This window comes from Pantherophis guttatus, chromosome 4, assembly GCF_059756535.1.
Source record: "Pantherophis guttatus breed Tessera chromosome 4, ASM5975653v1, whole genome shotgun sequence".
In the NCBI taxonomy this organism is placed as follows: domain Eukaryota; kingdom Metazoa; phylum Chordata; class Lepidosauria; order Squamata; family Colubridae; genus Pantherophis; species Pantherophis guttatus.
This window is the reverse complement of record NC_142066.1, coordinates 35,641,987-35,658,596: the sequence shown is the minus strand read 5'-3', so window position 1 is coordinate 35,658,596 and position 16,610 is coordinate 35,641,987. Positions and strand designations below refer to the sequence as shown.

The 16,610-nt window shown below is 36.2% G+C and overlaps 1 protein-coding gene across 3 annotated transcripts; it reads right to left on the bottom strand.

Moving 5' to 3' along the window:
• Positions 1-98: 98 nt before the first annotated feature.
• On the bottom strand, positions 99-15,393 carry LOC117668982 (uncharacterized). Of its 3 annotated transcripts, XM_034423063.2 has the most exons (7): positions 15,030-15,393; positions 14,607-14,681; positions 14,221-14,511; positions 11,946-12,029; positions 10,576-10,633; positions 3,211-3,261; positions 99-1,537 (listed from the first exon to the last, which is right to left on the bottom strand). In XM_034423063.2, exons 1-6 carry the CDS (start codon positions 15,049-15,051, stop codon positions 3,222-3,224), a joined length of 570 nt encoding a protein of 189 aa, XP_034278954.1. In that variant the 5' UTR covers positions 15,052-15,393; the 3' UTR covers positions 99-1,537; positions 3,211-3,221. The 3 variants fall into 3 exon arrangements, with proteins under 3 accessions (XP_034278954.1, XP_087748074.1, XP_034278956.1); XM_034423065.2 differs by lacking the exon at positions 10,576-10,633 and having other exon boundaries at positions 1,337-1,537; XM_087891948.1 differs by lacking the exons at positions 10,576-10,633; positions 11,946-12,029 and having other exon boundaries at positions 15,030-15,389.
• Between the last annotated feature and the right edge of the window lie 1,217 nt (positions 15,394-16,610).

The window sequence follows — 16,610 nt, the reverse complement described above, 5'->3', positions numbered from 1 at the left end:
TTTGCATTTAAAAATAGTATTTATTAATCATCATGTTGATTAATAAATGTCCATCTGGGTTCAGTTCCAAGTGGGAAGAAAGACACTGGAAACATGGAGGCTGCTTGGAAAGATGGTTTAATGGTGGACAGGACCTCGTGGTTTGAAGTCCTTGGCAATCAAGCACATGGGAGAGAGAGAGAGAGAGAGAGAGAGAGAGAGAGAGAGAGAGAGAGAGAGAGAGAGAGAGTTATACCCTCCCTTGCGCTTTGAACTTGCTTTCTGTTCCTGTGAAAGAAATGTATTCTTTTTTAAAAAAATGTTTTTATTATACATTTCCTTTTGTTATGCATAATTTTTCCATTTCTGCAATGGCAGTGTACTGTCTGTATCAAATATTTTTGATTACACATAATATTATACACACCATAATTATAACCATTATTCTCATAATATATACAACATAATCTTCACTCCTAATCGCCCTATAAATTTAATCTATAATCAAATACAGGGTGGATTTGATTTAAATCGAGTCGATTTAAATCATGATTTAAATCACTAGTAAAAAGACTTGATTTAAATCAACTCGATTTAAATCATAATTTTTAAAGAGCAACTGTCATCTCTGCTACTCCTTTGACCCGCTGTTGACTCACCGATAGTCCCAGTGTTGCAGAATATACAGCCTTTTTTTAAAAAAAAATTGATATATATGCCGCCCTTCTCTGGAGACTTAGGGCGGCTTACAATGTGTTAAGCAATAGCCTTCATACTTTTGTATATTTTATAAAGTCAGCTTATTGCCCCCACAAACTGGGTCCTCAATTTACCTACCTTAGAAAGGATGGAAGGCTGAGTCAACCTTGAGCCTGGCCTTGTGCTACATAACTAAGCTCCATTTCATGCTGAATAAACTAAATTATTTATGTATCTTAAATAGAAAACTATCTTACGATAGATTTTTACCCCAAAAGTTTTTTATTAAAATAAATTCAATAAAAATCAAAAAAATCTGATTTAAATAAAAAAATCTGATTTAAATAAAAAAAATCAGATTTTTTTTGATTTTTTTAAAAAAAAATCATTGATTTTTATCCACCCTGATCAAATATAATATAAAAATTGAGTTTTTTTAAAGATGGTTTTTGTACTTGCATATATTTGCATTTTGATTCTTTGACTTTATATATTTAAATTTATATATCCATTTTGACACTTTCTCTTTGTATATGTGCCTTGTATACTGTATATATTGGGTACATATACACACAAAAAAAACCACACATTATAAATATTATTAACATTTTCATACAGGAATACAAACAAAGAAGCCAGACATTTTTAACAGCAAGAAAAGGATGAATAAGGTCGAGAGTTTATTTTCTTCAGCTTTTTTCAGAACTCCAAATCTGTACATTTTTCATCAACACTTCCAGATTATTTCCATAGATTTGTATCCATTCTGAGGCTTTGGTATGATCTTGAAATACTTGTGTAAATTTTCCCTTACGTTAGTTACATAGGTCGAGGTTTCTATATTCTGCAGAGATGGTACCTTTTAAATTAAAACAAATTAGTAGACTCATTAGAGATTAACTGTTACAGAAAAAGGGGTTGCATATTTTCACAAATTTCCTAACTAGAAAGAATAAAAAGAAATGTTTGTCCTTAATACCATCAGATTTTTGGTACTTTATTGGATTTTTTTTGTATATGTGGAAGCAGAGGATTGGTAAGTGACTACAAATGTAGTAATTTCCTACAAATTGAATAGCAGGCTGTTAGATAAACTAAGGAGTGAATATGGTTCAACTTAATAAGGTATTCCTAAATCAGTTAATGATAGGGTTCAATATAACAATTATATGTGATAATTTCAGAGAGTCCTAGAAGTTTAACTCTTGAGAACAAGTTACAATGACTTAGAATGAAATTTACACAAATACAAAAGTGTAAACAATTATTTATCATGATAAAGTTTCCAGAACTGGATTATACCGGGTCACTATCCCAATGAAAGTTTTCCTGGATTTCAAAGTTGATAAATATTCCTAAATGATGTGAAGTATGGAACTTATCAATTTAATTCTAATAATACTGGAAGGTATCAGAGAACTAGGCAATGAGAAAAATACAAGTTTAGAAACTTCAGTTGAAAAGACCCTAACCCTGCAGTTAATTGGATGCATAGTAGTCATCTCCAATGCCACAATTCAAAGTTAAGAAGAGAGATATCTTTATATTAATATATATTCAAATGCACTTGTCTGGCTGATCAGCGAAGAAGGAAATGCTTTTTTATATAATGAAATAATATTAAATAATTGTGATTAACTTAAAATCACATAAGATCTTTAACTTTCTGGTATGAGTTAAGAAGAAAAGAAAAATACTGATTTGTGTTTTGGCCAAAGTCTGTATACTGAATAGGTTATGTGATTTAAAAATCAAGTGTATAGGTACGAATAACCCACAAATTATTTAAATACATTATAAATTATTAAATTATTTAAAGAGCCTTGGTAGTACAGTGATCTAAGGCACCCTGTTATTAAGCTGGTTATTAAGACCAGCTGCCTGCAATTACTGCAGGTTTGAATCTCGCCAAGGCTCAAGGTTGACTCAGCCTTCCATCCTTTCTAAGGTAGGTAAATTGAAGACCCAGTTGTGGGGGCAATAAGCTGACTTTGTATAAATATACAAAAGGATGAAGGCTATTGCTGAGCACATTGTAAGCCGCCCTGAGTCTCCAGAGAAGGGCGGCATATAAATCAAATTAAAAAAAAAAAATACTTGATGTAAACAAATATGTTGGTATTTAAAGAAAACACTAAATGGAATTCTTACTGAACAAAATTCCAGTTTCTGTTGAAGATATTCTATTTAAATGATTTATAGATTCTTTAAAAATTAATCAAACAAATGCTTCAAATATCATAGGCTTGACAGGAGCATATTTGAGTACTGTGAAGATATCATTAGAATGGTAATGCATGATTTGTATCATCTTGCCTATGAGGTTAACCATTTTGTGAGTTATTAAACATACAGTGTTATATTTCCAAAAATGCCTCCAGGTGAAAATATTGCCTACTTCTCGTAAGCTAATTTGAGGCTGGGCCTTTTTGAGAAGATCAGTTCTTTGGTCCCTTAAAATTATATGCTAGATGTTATTTCTTTTAATGCAAAGGCCCACATTCTGAAGGAAAAAAGAAAATAAATGCTTACATTGAATTTCTTCATTCAAATGTTTGTTGCTGTTCCTGATGTGAGACTTCCCTAAAGGGGGGAGGGGGTACACACACAAACAGAAAACATGTATTTGTGATATAGCATTACAAGGCTTTCTAGAGTAAATGTAATATCAGGCTGAGGGGACCCTGGACTTGAAGGGAAGCCCAAAGACATTGTGTAAGCAATTAGGATCCTAGGCCAAACTCTGGTCTATGTGATCCCTGAACTAGAGAGTAAAAAGACAGTTATATCAGCAGAGAAAATAGAGGAAGGAAGACTAAAAGGTTTCCAAAAATTAGATTGTAAAGTTTCACTAAATATGGAGACCAGCTATTTCTTACTTTAAAGTAGTTACAAAGAAGTTTCAAATTTGGAATTTTTTAAAAAAAAATCTTAGAATTACCCTAGTGTTTGAGATTATAACATCTCTTTGTTCCTATCAATTATTTGATCCCTAGGGCTACTGGTGAGAGGCAGATAAGGGGAATAATCTTCATAAATTATTCCTATGTCTGCCTGTTTAAAACACAAAGGAAATGTTTCTTTCTCTCTCTCTCCCTCCCTCTCTCCTATATATAAATAAGACTTTGGTTTTCTTGTGTATTTCTTCATAAATCTGCTTTTTACTTCAAATGTACAGGTAGTCCTTCTTTAGCAACTGCCTCAGATAATGCAAAACAGAATGGTAATAAATGGTGGTAAAAAAAATCTTTTCTGACCAATACATGCACTTACACCAAAATTTCTGGGCTTAACCATTTTTCACACCAGAATGGGAACAATATATTTGTATTGCACTGTTGTTATTTTTACAAATGACTCAAGATAGTGAACATATTCAACACACCTTCCTCCTCCTGTTTTTCCCCACAAAAGCAACCTTGTGAAATGACTTGGGCTGAGAGCATGACCTAAGATCATTCAGCTGAAACTGTTGCACAAGAGAATTTTATCTTAATGAGGTGGCAGTAACCAGTGATCTTTGAGCATTTCCTTTTCTTTTTCTCTCAGTCTGGTGGTTCACTTAGCATCCACGTCTGATGTTGGTTAGCAATCATTTCACCTGAACCAATCGCAGTTGCTAAATGACTGCGGATAATGAATACCTACTAGCACTCACTGGCAATTGGGCTAAGCCATTCCTCTCCATCCAATTTTATTATATTATGAGTATTTAAGTTTTTCATAGGGTGTTGTTGCTTAATTTCCCAGTATTCTTTCAGTAGCCTGCTTATGTTTAATAACACAATTTTAACAAAAGATCCTGTTGAAAGAGAGGGAGAGGGAGAGAATACATGATGATGGTGATGATGGTGAAGATGATGGTGATGATGATGATAGGATAGATAGATAGATAGATAGATAGATAGATAGATAGATAGATAGATAGATGGATGGATGGATGGATGGATGGATGGATGGATGGATGGATGGACGGACAAACAGACAGACAGACAGACAGACAGACAGACAGACAGACAGACAGACAGATAGATGATCAATGTATGTAAGAGTTTGCAACAATCTAACCAGCACACAAGTAAATAATTCATCAGGATTCATTTATAGAAGAAACTTCTTTATATACAATAATAAAGCATGATGCATGTATACAATACCCATGCAGCAGAAGCCAGAACCAGAAAGCACAGAAGCACAGAAGCAATAATGCAAGAACAAACTAATTCTTAGATATATACAGATCAGTCAAGCTAAGCCATGCCCAGGCTCTGAGCCATCTCTCATGGCTCACAACAGATCCTGTTTCTTAGTCACCAAACAGTTCCCATTGGCTGACTTGTTATTGCTATCCCAGCTCATAATTTCTTATACACTGACACTCCTCCCTTTATAACTGGAATAAAACTGAATAATTTAATATTCTTCCCATGGTGCACTCCACCCAATGGCTTGGCCATTATATTTGCCAGATTGTCTTCTGAAGAACAGTGAAGCAAGCTAATCAATTTACATTTGATAGCTTCTCTTACATTACAATATTTAATATCCACATGCTTGCTTCTATTTTTTACTCTGTCACCTGTTATCAGCAGCATTATCCTCAAATACCATTACAGATTCATTTACTTTTACATTTAAATCCTTTAACAGCTGTACGTACTAAGTTACCTCTGAACAAAGTTCAGACACAGCAATAAATTCTGCCTCTGCAGTAGAACTGGCTACAGTTGTTTGCTTTCTGGACTTCCAACCAATTAAAGCCCCTCCAAATAATACCACAACCCTAGAATTAGACTTTCTGGGTTTTACATCATTGGCATAATCACTGTCAACATAACATTTCAACTATAATTCTTCAGAGACCTGTATTTGAAGACCCAAGTTAACAGTTCCCTTCAAATACCTGAGAATCCTTTTTACACCCTTCCAATGCAATTGCGTTGGTGCAGCAGTAAAGCGACTTAAAATGCTTACTTCACAAGCTATGTCTGGTCTGGACCACTGTGACAGATACAGCAAGCTCCCTATTGCTGACTGATATATCTCTTAATCACAGGCTTCACTTTTATCCTCACCTAAATTGTTGTGAAAATCTGTGCTCATAGGTGTTGGAGTAGAGTTACAATCCTACATGTTATATCTCTCCAACATCTGTTCAATTTTTCTTCTTTGACTGAGAACATAACCACCTTTCTCAGTTTTTTGTATCTCTATAATTTTTTATTTCACCCAATTTTTTTTAATTCAAACTTCTTCTCTAACTGATTAGCAAATTCTTTTATCTGTGACACATCCTTTGCAACAAATGCTAATAATTGACAATTTCCCACCTTTTAATTTTCCAGGATATATGCAACCATCAGCCTTGCAACTCTTGAACCCAAGACCTTTCAATGCCATATCTGAATAGATATTCCAATTTCTGGCTGACTGCTTCAACCCATAAATGGCCTTGTTCAATTTATACACAGGCTTTTTACTTTCAGACCCTGGTACTTGAACCGTGTAAATTTCTTCCTCTAATTCTGCATTGAAGAATGTTGTGGTTATATCAAAATGCCAAATTTTATGGCTACGTGCCACTGCTAATGCTAGTACCAACCCTATGCTTTCACTCTTTACCATAGGCACAAATACCTCATAATAGTGCACGTCAGGGGTGAAATCCAGCAGGTTATGACAGGTTCTGGAGAACTGGTAGCGGAAATTTTGAGCACTTCGGAGAACCGGTAGCGGAAATTTTGAGTCGTTCAGAGAACTGGCAAATACCACCTCTGGCTGGCTCCAGTGGAATGGAGATTTTGCAGTATCTTTCCCCTGCCACGCCGACCAAGCCACGCCCATAGAATCGGTAGTAAAAAAAAATTGATTTCACCACTAATCTTGCCTTATATTGTACCTCATTGTTGGATAGCACTTTCTTTTTATATATCCATTTACATCCTACAGCTTTGCAACCTTGTAGCAAAGTCATAGATATAAACATTGTATGTTCACCCATGGATTTCATTTCTTTGTCCATGGCTTCTTTCCACTTCACTTGTTCAATTTTGGGTAATGCCTATACTTCCTGATAGTTTATTGGCTCATACCACACATTATACACCTTTATTTCACTAGCAGAATACCTGTCAGGTGGAATCCCCTTGTTCCATCGCTCTCACCTGTATAGCATTGACTGCTCTTGTGCTTCAACCCTCTCTTGCTTCATATCTGAGTCATCATCTTCTCCTAACTCCTTTTCTTGTTCTTTTCCAGTTTCTCCTCCCTGAACAATGACACCATCACTAAGTGGGTCACTGTCACTAAGTGCGTCACTGTCACTAAGTGGATCATTCCAAAAATTGGCATCACATCAGTTCTGTTCCAATTTTGCTCTGCAAAGCTAGCAGATCTGGAAATCACTATTCCCTTGCTCCCATCGCTAAAGCAATAGCTCTTTGAATCAGGCTCAAAGCCTGTAAACCTGAGCTTTCTAGCCTTTGGTTGACCTTTTCTCCTTATTGCTTTTGGAATATGCACCCATACATGAGAAGAATGCACCAGAGCATAAATGCTGGGCCTCGCTGGATTCAGAAGCCAGGGATCCTGCAGGCATCCCGGGTACATAAAGGCCGCAAAAATCCCTGGGCTGTTTGCAACTCGAGTGAGCCATGGCAGGAACAGCGGCACTGCCTTGAAGTTTGTCATACCGGTGCAGCCTTTTGGAGCAGGACTCTGCAAGGCTTGTTGTGGCATTGCACTCATGAATGGCAGCACATCCACGTGCATCATCACACCGGTGCAGATGGCATCCTGGCATGAGTGGCTGCACCAGTGTGTCCAAACTTGTGGTGGTGCTACCGCTAGTGCACACAATGGCATAGCAATCCTGCTCGAAGATGCTGTATCTATGTGATGAACCTCACGACAATGCTGCCACTCACACACACAATGCTACAACAAGCCTTGCAGGGTCCTGGGATACACTGATGGTTTGGAATGCCTTTTGCGAAAACTCCAAGCCTTCAGCATATCCCAGGATTACAACAATGAAGGTTTGGATAGGAGCCTTTTTAATGAACTGCAGGAAAATAGGGAGGGCTTTTCCTGCCTACCATCCTTCCCTCAGTCTGTGCTGAACTTGAGGAATGGATGACAGGCAGGAAAATCCCCTTCCCCATTTTCGTGCCTTTTGAAAAAATGGCTCCACTCTGAGCCTTTAGTGTATCCCACAATTGTAATGCTGAAGGTTTGGAATGGAGCATTTTTCACGAGTGGCAGGAAAATGGGGAAGGGGATTTTCCTGCCTGTCATCCATTCCTCAATCTCAGCACAGACTAAGGGAAGGATGGCAAAAATAGCAATTTTATGATACAATAATTGCACAGACAGATATACACCCACAGATACGTTTTTTCTATTCGGTCATTGGAAAGAGGAGAAGAGAGAAGGGGAGGGGAGGGGAGGGGAAGGGAGGAGAGGAGTTAGGAGAGGAGAGGAGAGGAGAGGAGAGGAGAGGAGAGGAGAGGAAAGGAAAGGAAAGGAAAGGAAAGGAAAGGAAAGGAAAGGAAAGGAAAGGAAAGGAAAGGAAAGGAAAAGGAAAGGAAAGGAAAGGAAAGAAGATTTTCCTCAAATTGGAAGCATCACACTCCATAACTATCATGACATCACTAAACATACATATACACCATATATATATATATATATATATATGAAGTTAAAATTATTTTAAGTACATTAATGAAACCACAGAGGAAGGTCCCTCCCTCCTTCCTTCCTTCCTTCCTTCCTTCCTTCCTTCCTTCCTTCCTTCCTTTCTTTCTTTCTTTCTTGTGTAGGGGCATAAGTTTTAGTTTCCTGTCTCTGAGGTTTATGCATGTACAGCCATATTCTGCAAATGTTCTTTAGCTAGTGGGATACAAAATATAGCATGCTGACTAAGCGATCTCGAAATTAGGGAGTTTGCATAGCATAATATGAGCACTCTTCAAGTAAAATTAGTCTTTGTTTTTACTTGTGGAATACTTGCAAAAATGTGCCTACAGTGACCACTATTATTATCATTATTATCATTATCGTTTTAATGTGAATAAAGTAGGAATCATACAGGGTCAGCTATATGAACACTAAAGGACCCTCTCTATTCACATTATTATTAGGGAGAAATGTGCTTGTTTGGAGATTACATTAGAAATCAGCTAAATCCCATTTTTGGTAATATATCTCCTGATGAGGCCTAGCTGTCACAGAAGGACAGCCATATGGAAAACATCTGAGAGGCCTTACTGTCAAAGACACAAGGACATATATGTTACAAAGAGTTACTTAATCCAATAAATTTACCTAAGGACAGCAATAAATCTCCCGTATTAGTAATTACAGAACTAAGAAAGGTTGTCTAGCTAAAGTTAATCTTATAAACTAGAAACTAATGGTTTAGTAATTAAGAAATGTCAATTATCATATAACAAGTGTATGTTAACCATATATGGAAAATGCATGAGCTCACCGAATCCTTTGTCTTGGATATGTATAAAAACAGTTGTATCAGAACTCTTCCTTTGTTCAGAATTTCAGGTACAAATCTGGTTCTGAACCTGCGCAATAAACTGTATCTGGCTGACCCAGGAATGTTTTTCAGTCTTTCATTCCATAACAGTTTTAAGTACATATAGCATAAATTCAACCTAGACTGGTAAACTAATCTGGGGGAGGGGATTTTCCTGCCTACCATCTTTCCCTCAGTCTGTGCTGAGCTTGAGGAATGGATGAAAAGCAGGAAAATCCCCTTCCCCGTTTTCCTGCCTTTCACCAAAAACGGCTCCACTCCAAGCCTTTGGTGTATCCCAGAATTGCAAAACTGAAGGTTCGGAATGGAGCCTTTTTTGCAAATGGCAGGAAAATGGAGAAGGGGATTTTCCTGCCTTTTGCAAAAATGGCTCCACTCCGAACTTTCAGTGTTGAAATCCTGGGATACAATCCTCCCCAATGCCGGTGCTCCCATGCATGCCTCCTACAAGCCTCCCAAAAAGAAGAAAAAAGCAAAGCAGCTGGCCGCGAAACTGCCGACTTTGGGGAAGCAGCCAAACAAGCAGAAGCACTGAGCCCAGAAAGACAAGGGCAAAAGCATTATTTGCGCTGCCCCAAAGGGCCAGCAGGCTGCAGCTGCAGCCGGACAGTTCCCCCCCTGCTGGCAATCGTGCTGACCACGCCTACACCCAGGCTTATTTTTGGAGTAGGGGTAACATTAGGTCCACCCAAAAAAAATTAGGGTTGCACTTATTATTGGAGTAGGTCGTGTTTTCAGAGAAAAAAGATAGATCATAGATAGATAGATAGATAGATAGATAGATAGATAGATAGATAGATAGATAGATGGAGTCATTTTTTTTAATGCCAGGCAAATGCAAATGGACTACTTCAGGCAATTTTCTTGACAAGATTTCAGAAAGTGATTTGACTTTTTCTGCTTCCTAGGCTTGAGGTAGTCATTTGCCCAAGGTCATCCAGCTCACTTTGTGCCTAAAGTGAAAGTGGAACTCATGGTCTTGTAGTTTTTAACTTGGTACCTTAACTGCTACACAAATTTCTCTGTTCCTATTGAATTAATAACTCCAAAATCTAGGTTTAATCTTTTTTAAATTTCTATCTTTACACTCATATTAATGTAATACTAATTGGATTTTTTTAAAAGGTTACACTAAGATAAATGACATGAGAAATAAGGTTAGCTTTTACCACAGATCAATCACTTTAGATTATTAATTCAAATTGTTTCATTTTCTGTAATGTGTTTTTAATAAAATATTTAGGAGTAGAGAAATGATGACTTAGAAAGAAAGAGTATGGTAACAAAATATTAAGGCTGAAACAGAAGTTGAGTAATCAGTAACAAAGTTTGTGAAGAAATATTACCAATAATAAGTAGTGTTCTGAGGGTTTGTTTCTTCCGACTTTAACCATCTTTGACAAGCTTAAAAGAGAGAGAAAGGGAGAAAGAATAATTTCTGTAGTTTTTGCCAAATAGGAAGTATTTTTTTAGTCATATGTATTGAATGACTTTTTAGTTTTTCTCAGAAAGAGATGTATGGAAAGTCATTATCTATTTTTGTTTTATTTATCCATTTCATGGGTGTGGGAATCGTGCATCCTGAACTGCCCACTTCTGATTCCACCAAAACTGTTGCCTATTAAAACTATTTATTGATCTGTATTTATCTATTTTAGCTTTATTTTCTTATGCTATTGGTTTTATTAGTGTTATTTTGGCTCTTTTAAAAAATTCCTCTTCCCCAAATTCATATATAGAAAGAATGAACAAGTAGGTGAATGCTACTTAACAGTGCTAATCAGACTAATCATAGAAGAAGAATAGGGATGGAAGGGACCTTAGAGGTCACCTAGTCCACCCCCCGATCAAACAGGAGATCCATAAAGAATCATGGGATAATGGAAAGGGCTTGGAGGTCATCTAGTCCAACCTCCTGCTCAAGCATGAGACCTTTACAGAATCATAGAAGAATAGGGATGGTAGAGATCTTGGAGGTCATTTTGCCCAATCCCCTGCTCAAGCAGGAGATCTTTAGAGAATCATGGAATAATAGAAGGGACCTTGGAGGTCTTCCAATCTAGCCCCCTGCTCAGTCAGGAGACTATACACTTTTGGACAAGTGACTTCTTCTTAAAAACTTCCAATGATGAGACTGGCATAAGATTGGCATAAAACCATAGTATATGTCCTATAGTGCAGCAGTCCCGAACATTTTTGGCACTAGGGATTGATTTCTTGGAAGACAGTTTTTCCATGGACTGGAGGAAGGAGGAGCCCTGGTAGCACAGCAGACTAAAGCACTGTTATTAACATCATCTGCCTGCAATTACTGCAAGTTCAAATCTAACCAAGCTCAAGGTTGACTCAGTCTTCCATCCTTTCTAAGGTAGGTAAAATGAGGACCCAGATTGTGGGGGCAATAAGCTGACTTTGTATAAAATATACAAAAGAATGAAGGTTATTGTTTAACACATTGTAAGCTGCCCTGAGTCTTCAGAGAAGGGCGGCATATAAATCAAATCCAAAAAAAAAAATGGTCTTGAATGCAATCTAGATCCCTCGCACACTCAATTTACAGCCCACCTTTCATCTCCAGCTGTGCAGCCTGGTTCCTAACAGGCCACAGACTAGTACCTAACAGGCCATGGACCAGTGGTGGTTGAGGATCCCTGCTATAATGTAGACAGTACTTTCCCCCACCTTCTTACATTACCCTTTTCCTATTATTACTCACCTTTCTTAATCAAGTAACAAATCAAGGTAGCCAGAGTCAGAATGACAAAGACTAGAACTCCAGATATAATGGCCCATTTCTTCTCTGATGAAGAATGAAGAATAAGCCCAATTAAATCAAAGAATTAAATGTGTTCCTCCTTGGCTGTTGTAGATACAGAATCAGAATTAGTGCTATGGAATCCAGGCAAGCAATGCTTCATTAAAGGACCCTGAAAAGCTCATGCTCACTGTCACAATTTAAAAGCTAAAGATGCTAGTGTTTTACTTTCTAAAAGATGTCAATAGTAAACCATTTTCTTTCTTTCTTTTTTCTAAGAAAGCTACATATGTATAGTATATGGGTATTATCTTGACTTGGTAGGAAAATTACATGGGTATACTTGTGTCATTTCTCCTGAGTCAAGATAATTTTTATCTTGCCTGTTGAAGTTAAACAAACAGTGGGGGAAATGTCCACAGGCTTTTCTGGATTAGCACTTATCAGCACATTATCTTGCTCCCTTGTTCTCCCTTAATGCTCCCTCATCCATAGTTCAATCCTCTTTTCCTTCATTATTTTTAAGTGTAAAGAAGGAGAAAAATGGTACATTTCTGTAGTAAGAAGATGAGAAATAGGGGTGAAAGTATGGCAATAGGGCACAAGTGAGCATGAGAAGGGGAACTCTATGGATCATCTTTTACTCCACTTTTGTTGGTGGGAGTTAGCGGTAAATCTATTAGGGTGAATTGCTCAAAGCTAGTAGTGCAATTTGGTATTTTTGCTAAGAGATTTAATTTCAGTTCTCTCCCTTAGCGCTCCTGTCTGAATTTGATAAACATTGTAGTCCACAATTCTTGGAAAATAATAAGATTGTGACAAGCAATATCATTATTCAAGTCATTATATCACTTTTTGTATTATTGAAAAAGACAATATATAATTTTTTAAAATTCCAAATCTAGAATTCTATGTTTTATATTTAGCATTCATGTCAATCTTTCCCCCAGTAACAGCATTGTTTTTACAACTAGAAATAGGTTTTTTGTGTCCTTAGGACTATAGCATTTTATATGAATATGTTTTGATGAAATTGTTATAAATAGCAGCATGAAAATTTTTGTTATCATTCAAAATCAATTGTACCCAGACAACACACTGTCAATGTGAATATTGAGTTTTTATGTATAACAAAGAAAAGTGTGTGTGTGTGTGTGTGTGTGTGTGTGTGTGTGTGTGTGAGAGAGAGAGAGAGAGAGAGAGAGAGAGAGAGAGAGAGAGAGAGAGAGAGAGAGAGAGAATATTTCAAGAATATTGTGGAAAACTGATGCACACTTCTAACGATTCTTTTAGTGCAATTAGAAAATTTCTTGTAGACAGATAAATATTTTGGGTAATACACTACATTATTTAGAATAGTAGAACTAAACACAACATCATTCATGATCATTCTCTTTAATACAAGTAGAATTTTATAATTCATCAAAACAAATGGCAATTTCATTAGGCTGATCTTGAGCATCCAAATAAGAAATAGGTATGGAAATTACGCTCTTGATCCTCTCAAAAAATTAAGGTCACCAACCAAACAGGAAAGAAAGATGAAGTTTTTTACATCATCAGATTCATTTTTATTTTGCTATCACATCTTCTGACAGATAGGAGTAATAAAATTGTCTTACTATTCCTATTTTTTCTTTAACAAGGAGTCAATTAAAAAAATGCAATTTACAAGCAATATTGCAAAAATCTCTTCCACATCTCAAATAAGCAAGTCAATATTCAAAACCTGTGACAAAATATTGTAATGCAGTGTGTTCTAGTTGAAACGTCTAAGAAATCAGCCATGTCACAGCCTTGATTAGAATACTCTACCTCAAATAATTTTTTTAAAAATCTAATAGCAAATAGTATTCTCCGAAAATCTGGTTTAAGACCTATTTCTTCTTCCCACCCCCCACACACATACCATTATTAACAAGTAAAGTGAAAAATGTTTTTCATTTTCCACATGCTTGTTTTTAAGTGTATCTTAAAAAATCTACAATCAGAGGGTTCGTTCTTAATATAGGACAGGCAGGATATTGTCTTCCAAATCTATTTGACACTTCAAATCCCCTTGAAATCCATAGTTAGGAGCAAAAATTAGGAGCAAAATTGGGATATGGGTAATATTGTGAAGTAAACCAAAAGAATATATAAAGAGGAGTACTCCAAAAAAACCATTACATGTTCGTTTTATTTATTGATTCATTTATTTTTCTATAATAAATTGCATTGAATTTTATACTCTTACCTGATAGGACAGTCAAATTTCGCACAGAACTGAGTGCAGATGTTGTCTCCTGGTTCATCTCATTCCTATGTTGGTACCCACATGAATATTGACCACGAAGATCTTGTGAAACATTGAGTTTATATATACCCAGGTAAAGTATTGCTTTTCGGACTGAAAGAAGAATTTTATCTTTGCAAAAAAAAAATCTTGTCACCACACCCTCTGAAGGATGCATACACAACAGCACAATTGAATCTCCCATATGACCTGATCCTGCATCAAGAAATAGCTCTGGAGAAGGAAGTTCGCCTAAAGGAATGAATAGAAGAAACAACCTTATTTCTTTGTAATACTTTTCAGGTCTTTTTGATTTCTGATTATTAAACAGACTCAGACATACATACCTGAAGAGTTACATAGGTCCAAATCCTGACTGCCTGAAACTTTGTCTAAACAGCAGTGAATGATGACCAAAGCATCTGTAATGATATCAATGTATTAAAGTCCAGGAGATGTTTTACATAGAAATTTCATAACATCTTTAAGCTATTAGCACCAAATCTATTTCCTTAATGTTTGAAAAAAATAGCAATTTTATGATACAATAATTGCACAGAGACAGATATACACCCACAGATATGTTTTTTCTATTTAGTCATTGGAAAGAGGAGAGGAGGGAAGAGAAGGAAAGGGAAGGGAAGGGGAGGAGAAAAGAAAAGAAAAGAAAAGAAAAGAAAAGAAAAGAAAAGAAAAGAAAAGAAAAGAAAAGATTTCCCTCAAATTGGAAGCATCACACTCCATAACTATCATGACATCACTAAACATACATATACACCAGAAGAGATTCATCAGGATTCTTTGCAGCTGTAAATAGTCAAATAAAAAGCAGCAAGTGTTCTCTTCCACGCCACTGTCTTTTCACCTGACTCATGGAAATGTTAGAACTATTCAGACCAGTTGCAGCATTCAAGACTTCTCCTCCTCCTCCAATACACACCCCATTTGAGGGAGAGCTGGGAGATGACTAACTATACATATCTCTGGTATTAGAATTACCTTGGAAAGAAACATCCACATTCTTTGAATTTATGTGTAGGGGCTGCCCAGTTTAGCTTTAATTTAGAGGCTGCTCAGTTCCAATAACTGGGAGACTTACAGTTAAAAACTATAAAAAGCAAAATGAAATCACGGGCAGCTTGAAAATAGACAAATGCTGTCTATATAAAAATCTTGTTAGAAATAAGGTATTTTCTGAGTTAACATGAAGCAAGCTTACAAATGCTCCTGTTGCCCTGATTACCATTCTATTATTTCTCAATTATCTCTGGTTTATTTATTTTTAATGGCATGTTGACAGTCAGTGGAAGTAGATGAAGAGAGCGAGTTCAACATGGTTCCTATCACTTTTTTGGAAATACAAAGAGATCCCTGTGGTCTGGACACACACACACACACACACACACACAAAAACACAAATCATCAGCCCATAGTGGATAATGTCTTCATTCTCAATGGTTCACAATTTTACTATGTGACTCCAAAAAGAAATAAAGCTTTTAGAATGTTATATTTGGCATAGCAGGAAAAAGAATTATGAATACTTTGGAACAGATTATTTTTGTTGTATTAATGTACGTATTTTTAATATTCATGTCATTTCTGTAACTGTATAATTTCATAAAGTAAAGATACATGCTGGGAAAACATAGCTGAGAAGTTATATATATCTATATCTATATCTATATCTATATCTATATCTATATCTATATCTATATCTATCTATCTATCTATCTATCTATCTATCTATCTATCTATCTCTCTCTATATATATATGTTAAAATTATTTTAAGTACATTAATGAAACCACAGAGGAAGGATGTGTCAGGCTACTTTTTACCTCAAAATTATTGAAGGACTGAGTAGCATGATAGTCACTTTTTCCTTCTTTCTTTCTTTCTTTCTTGTGTAGGAGCATAAGTTTTAGTTTCCTGTCTCTGAGGTTTATGCATGTACAGCCATATTCTGCAAATGCTCTTTTGCTAGCGGGATACAAAATACAGCATGCTGGCTTTCAAGCAATCTCTAAATTAGGGAGTTTGCATAGCATAATATGAGCACTCTTCAAGTAAAATTAGTGTTAGATATTGACAGGATAGTTTTCCCTCTGGTCCTCTATTTAAGTGGGAAGAATGCTTGAATGTGATTGGCTGGTTTCCCTCCCTATAAAAGGGCTGTCTGTCTGAGAATCTGGCTGCTGGATTATAAATAGTTGCTGAAGCTGTTGTCTGAAGCTTGTCACCAGTTTCTTTAATCCAACTATTTAACAATTAGTCTTTGTTTTTACTTGTGGAATACTTGCAAAAATGTGCCTACAGTGACCACTATTATTATCATTATTATCATTATCG

Bases quoted from the DNA above. Each gene is read 5' to 3' on its own strand.
- LOC117668982 (XM_034423063.2), bottom strand. From the start codon at position 15,051: ATGAATCTCTTCTGGTGTATAT. The intron at 14,512-14,606 runs GTATGTATGTCT...TCATTCCTTTAG, and splicing joins GGACCTATGTAACTCTTCAG to GCGAACTTCCTTCTCCAGAG. The intron at 10,634-11,945 runs GTGAGTAATAAT...CTCTCTTTTAAG, and splicing joins TTGTTACTTGATTAAGAAAG to CTTGTCAAAGATGGTTAAAG.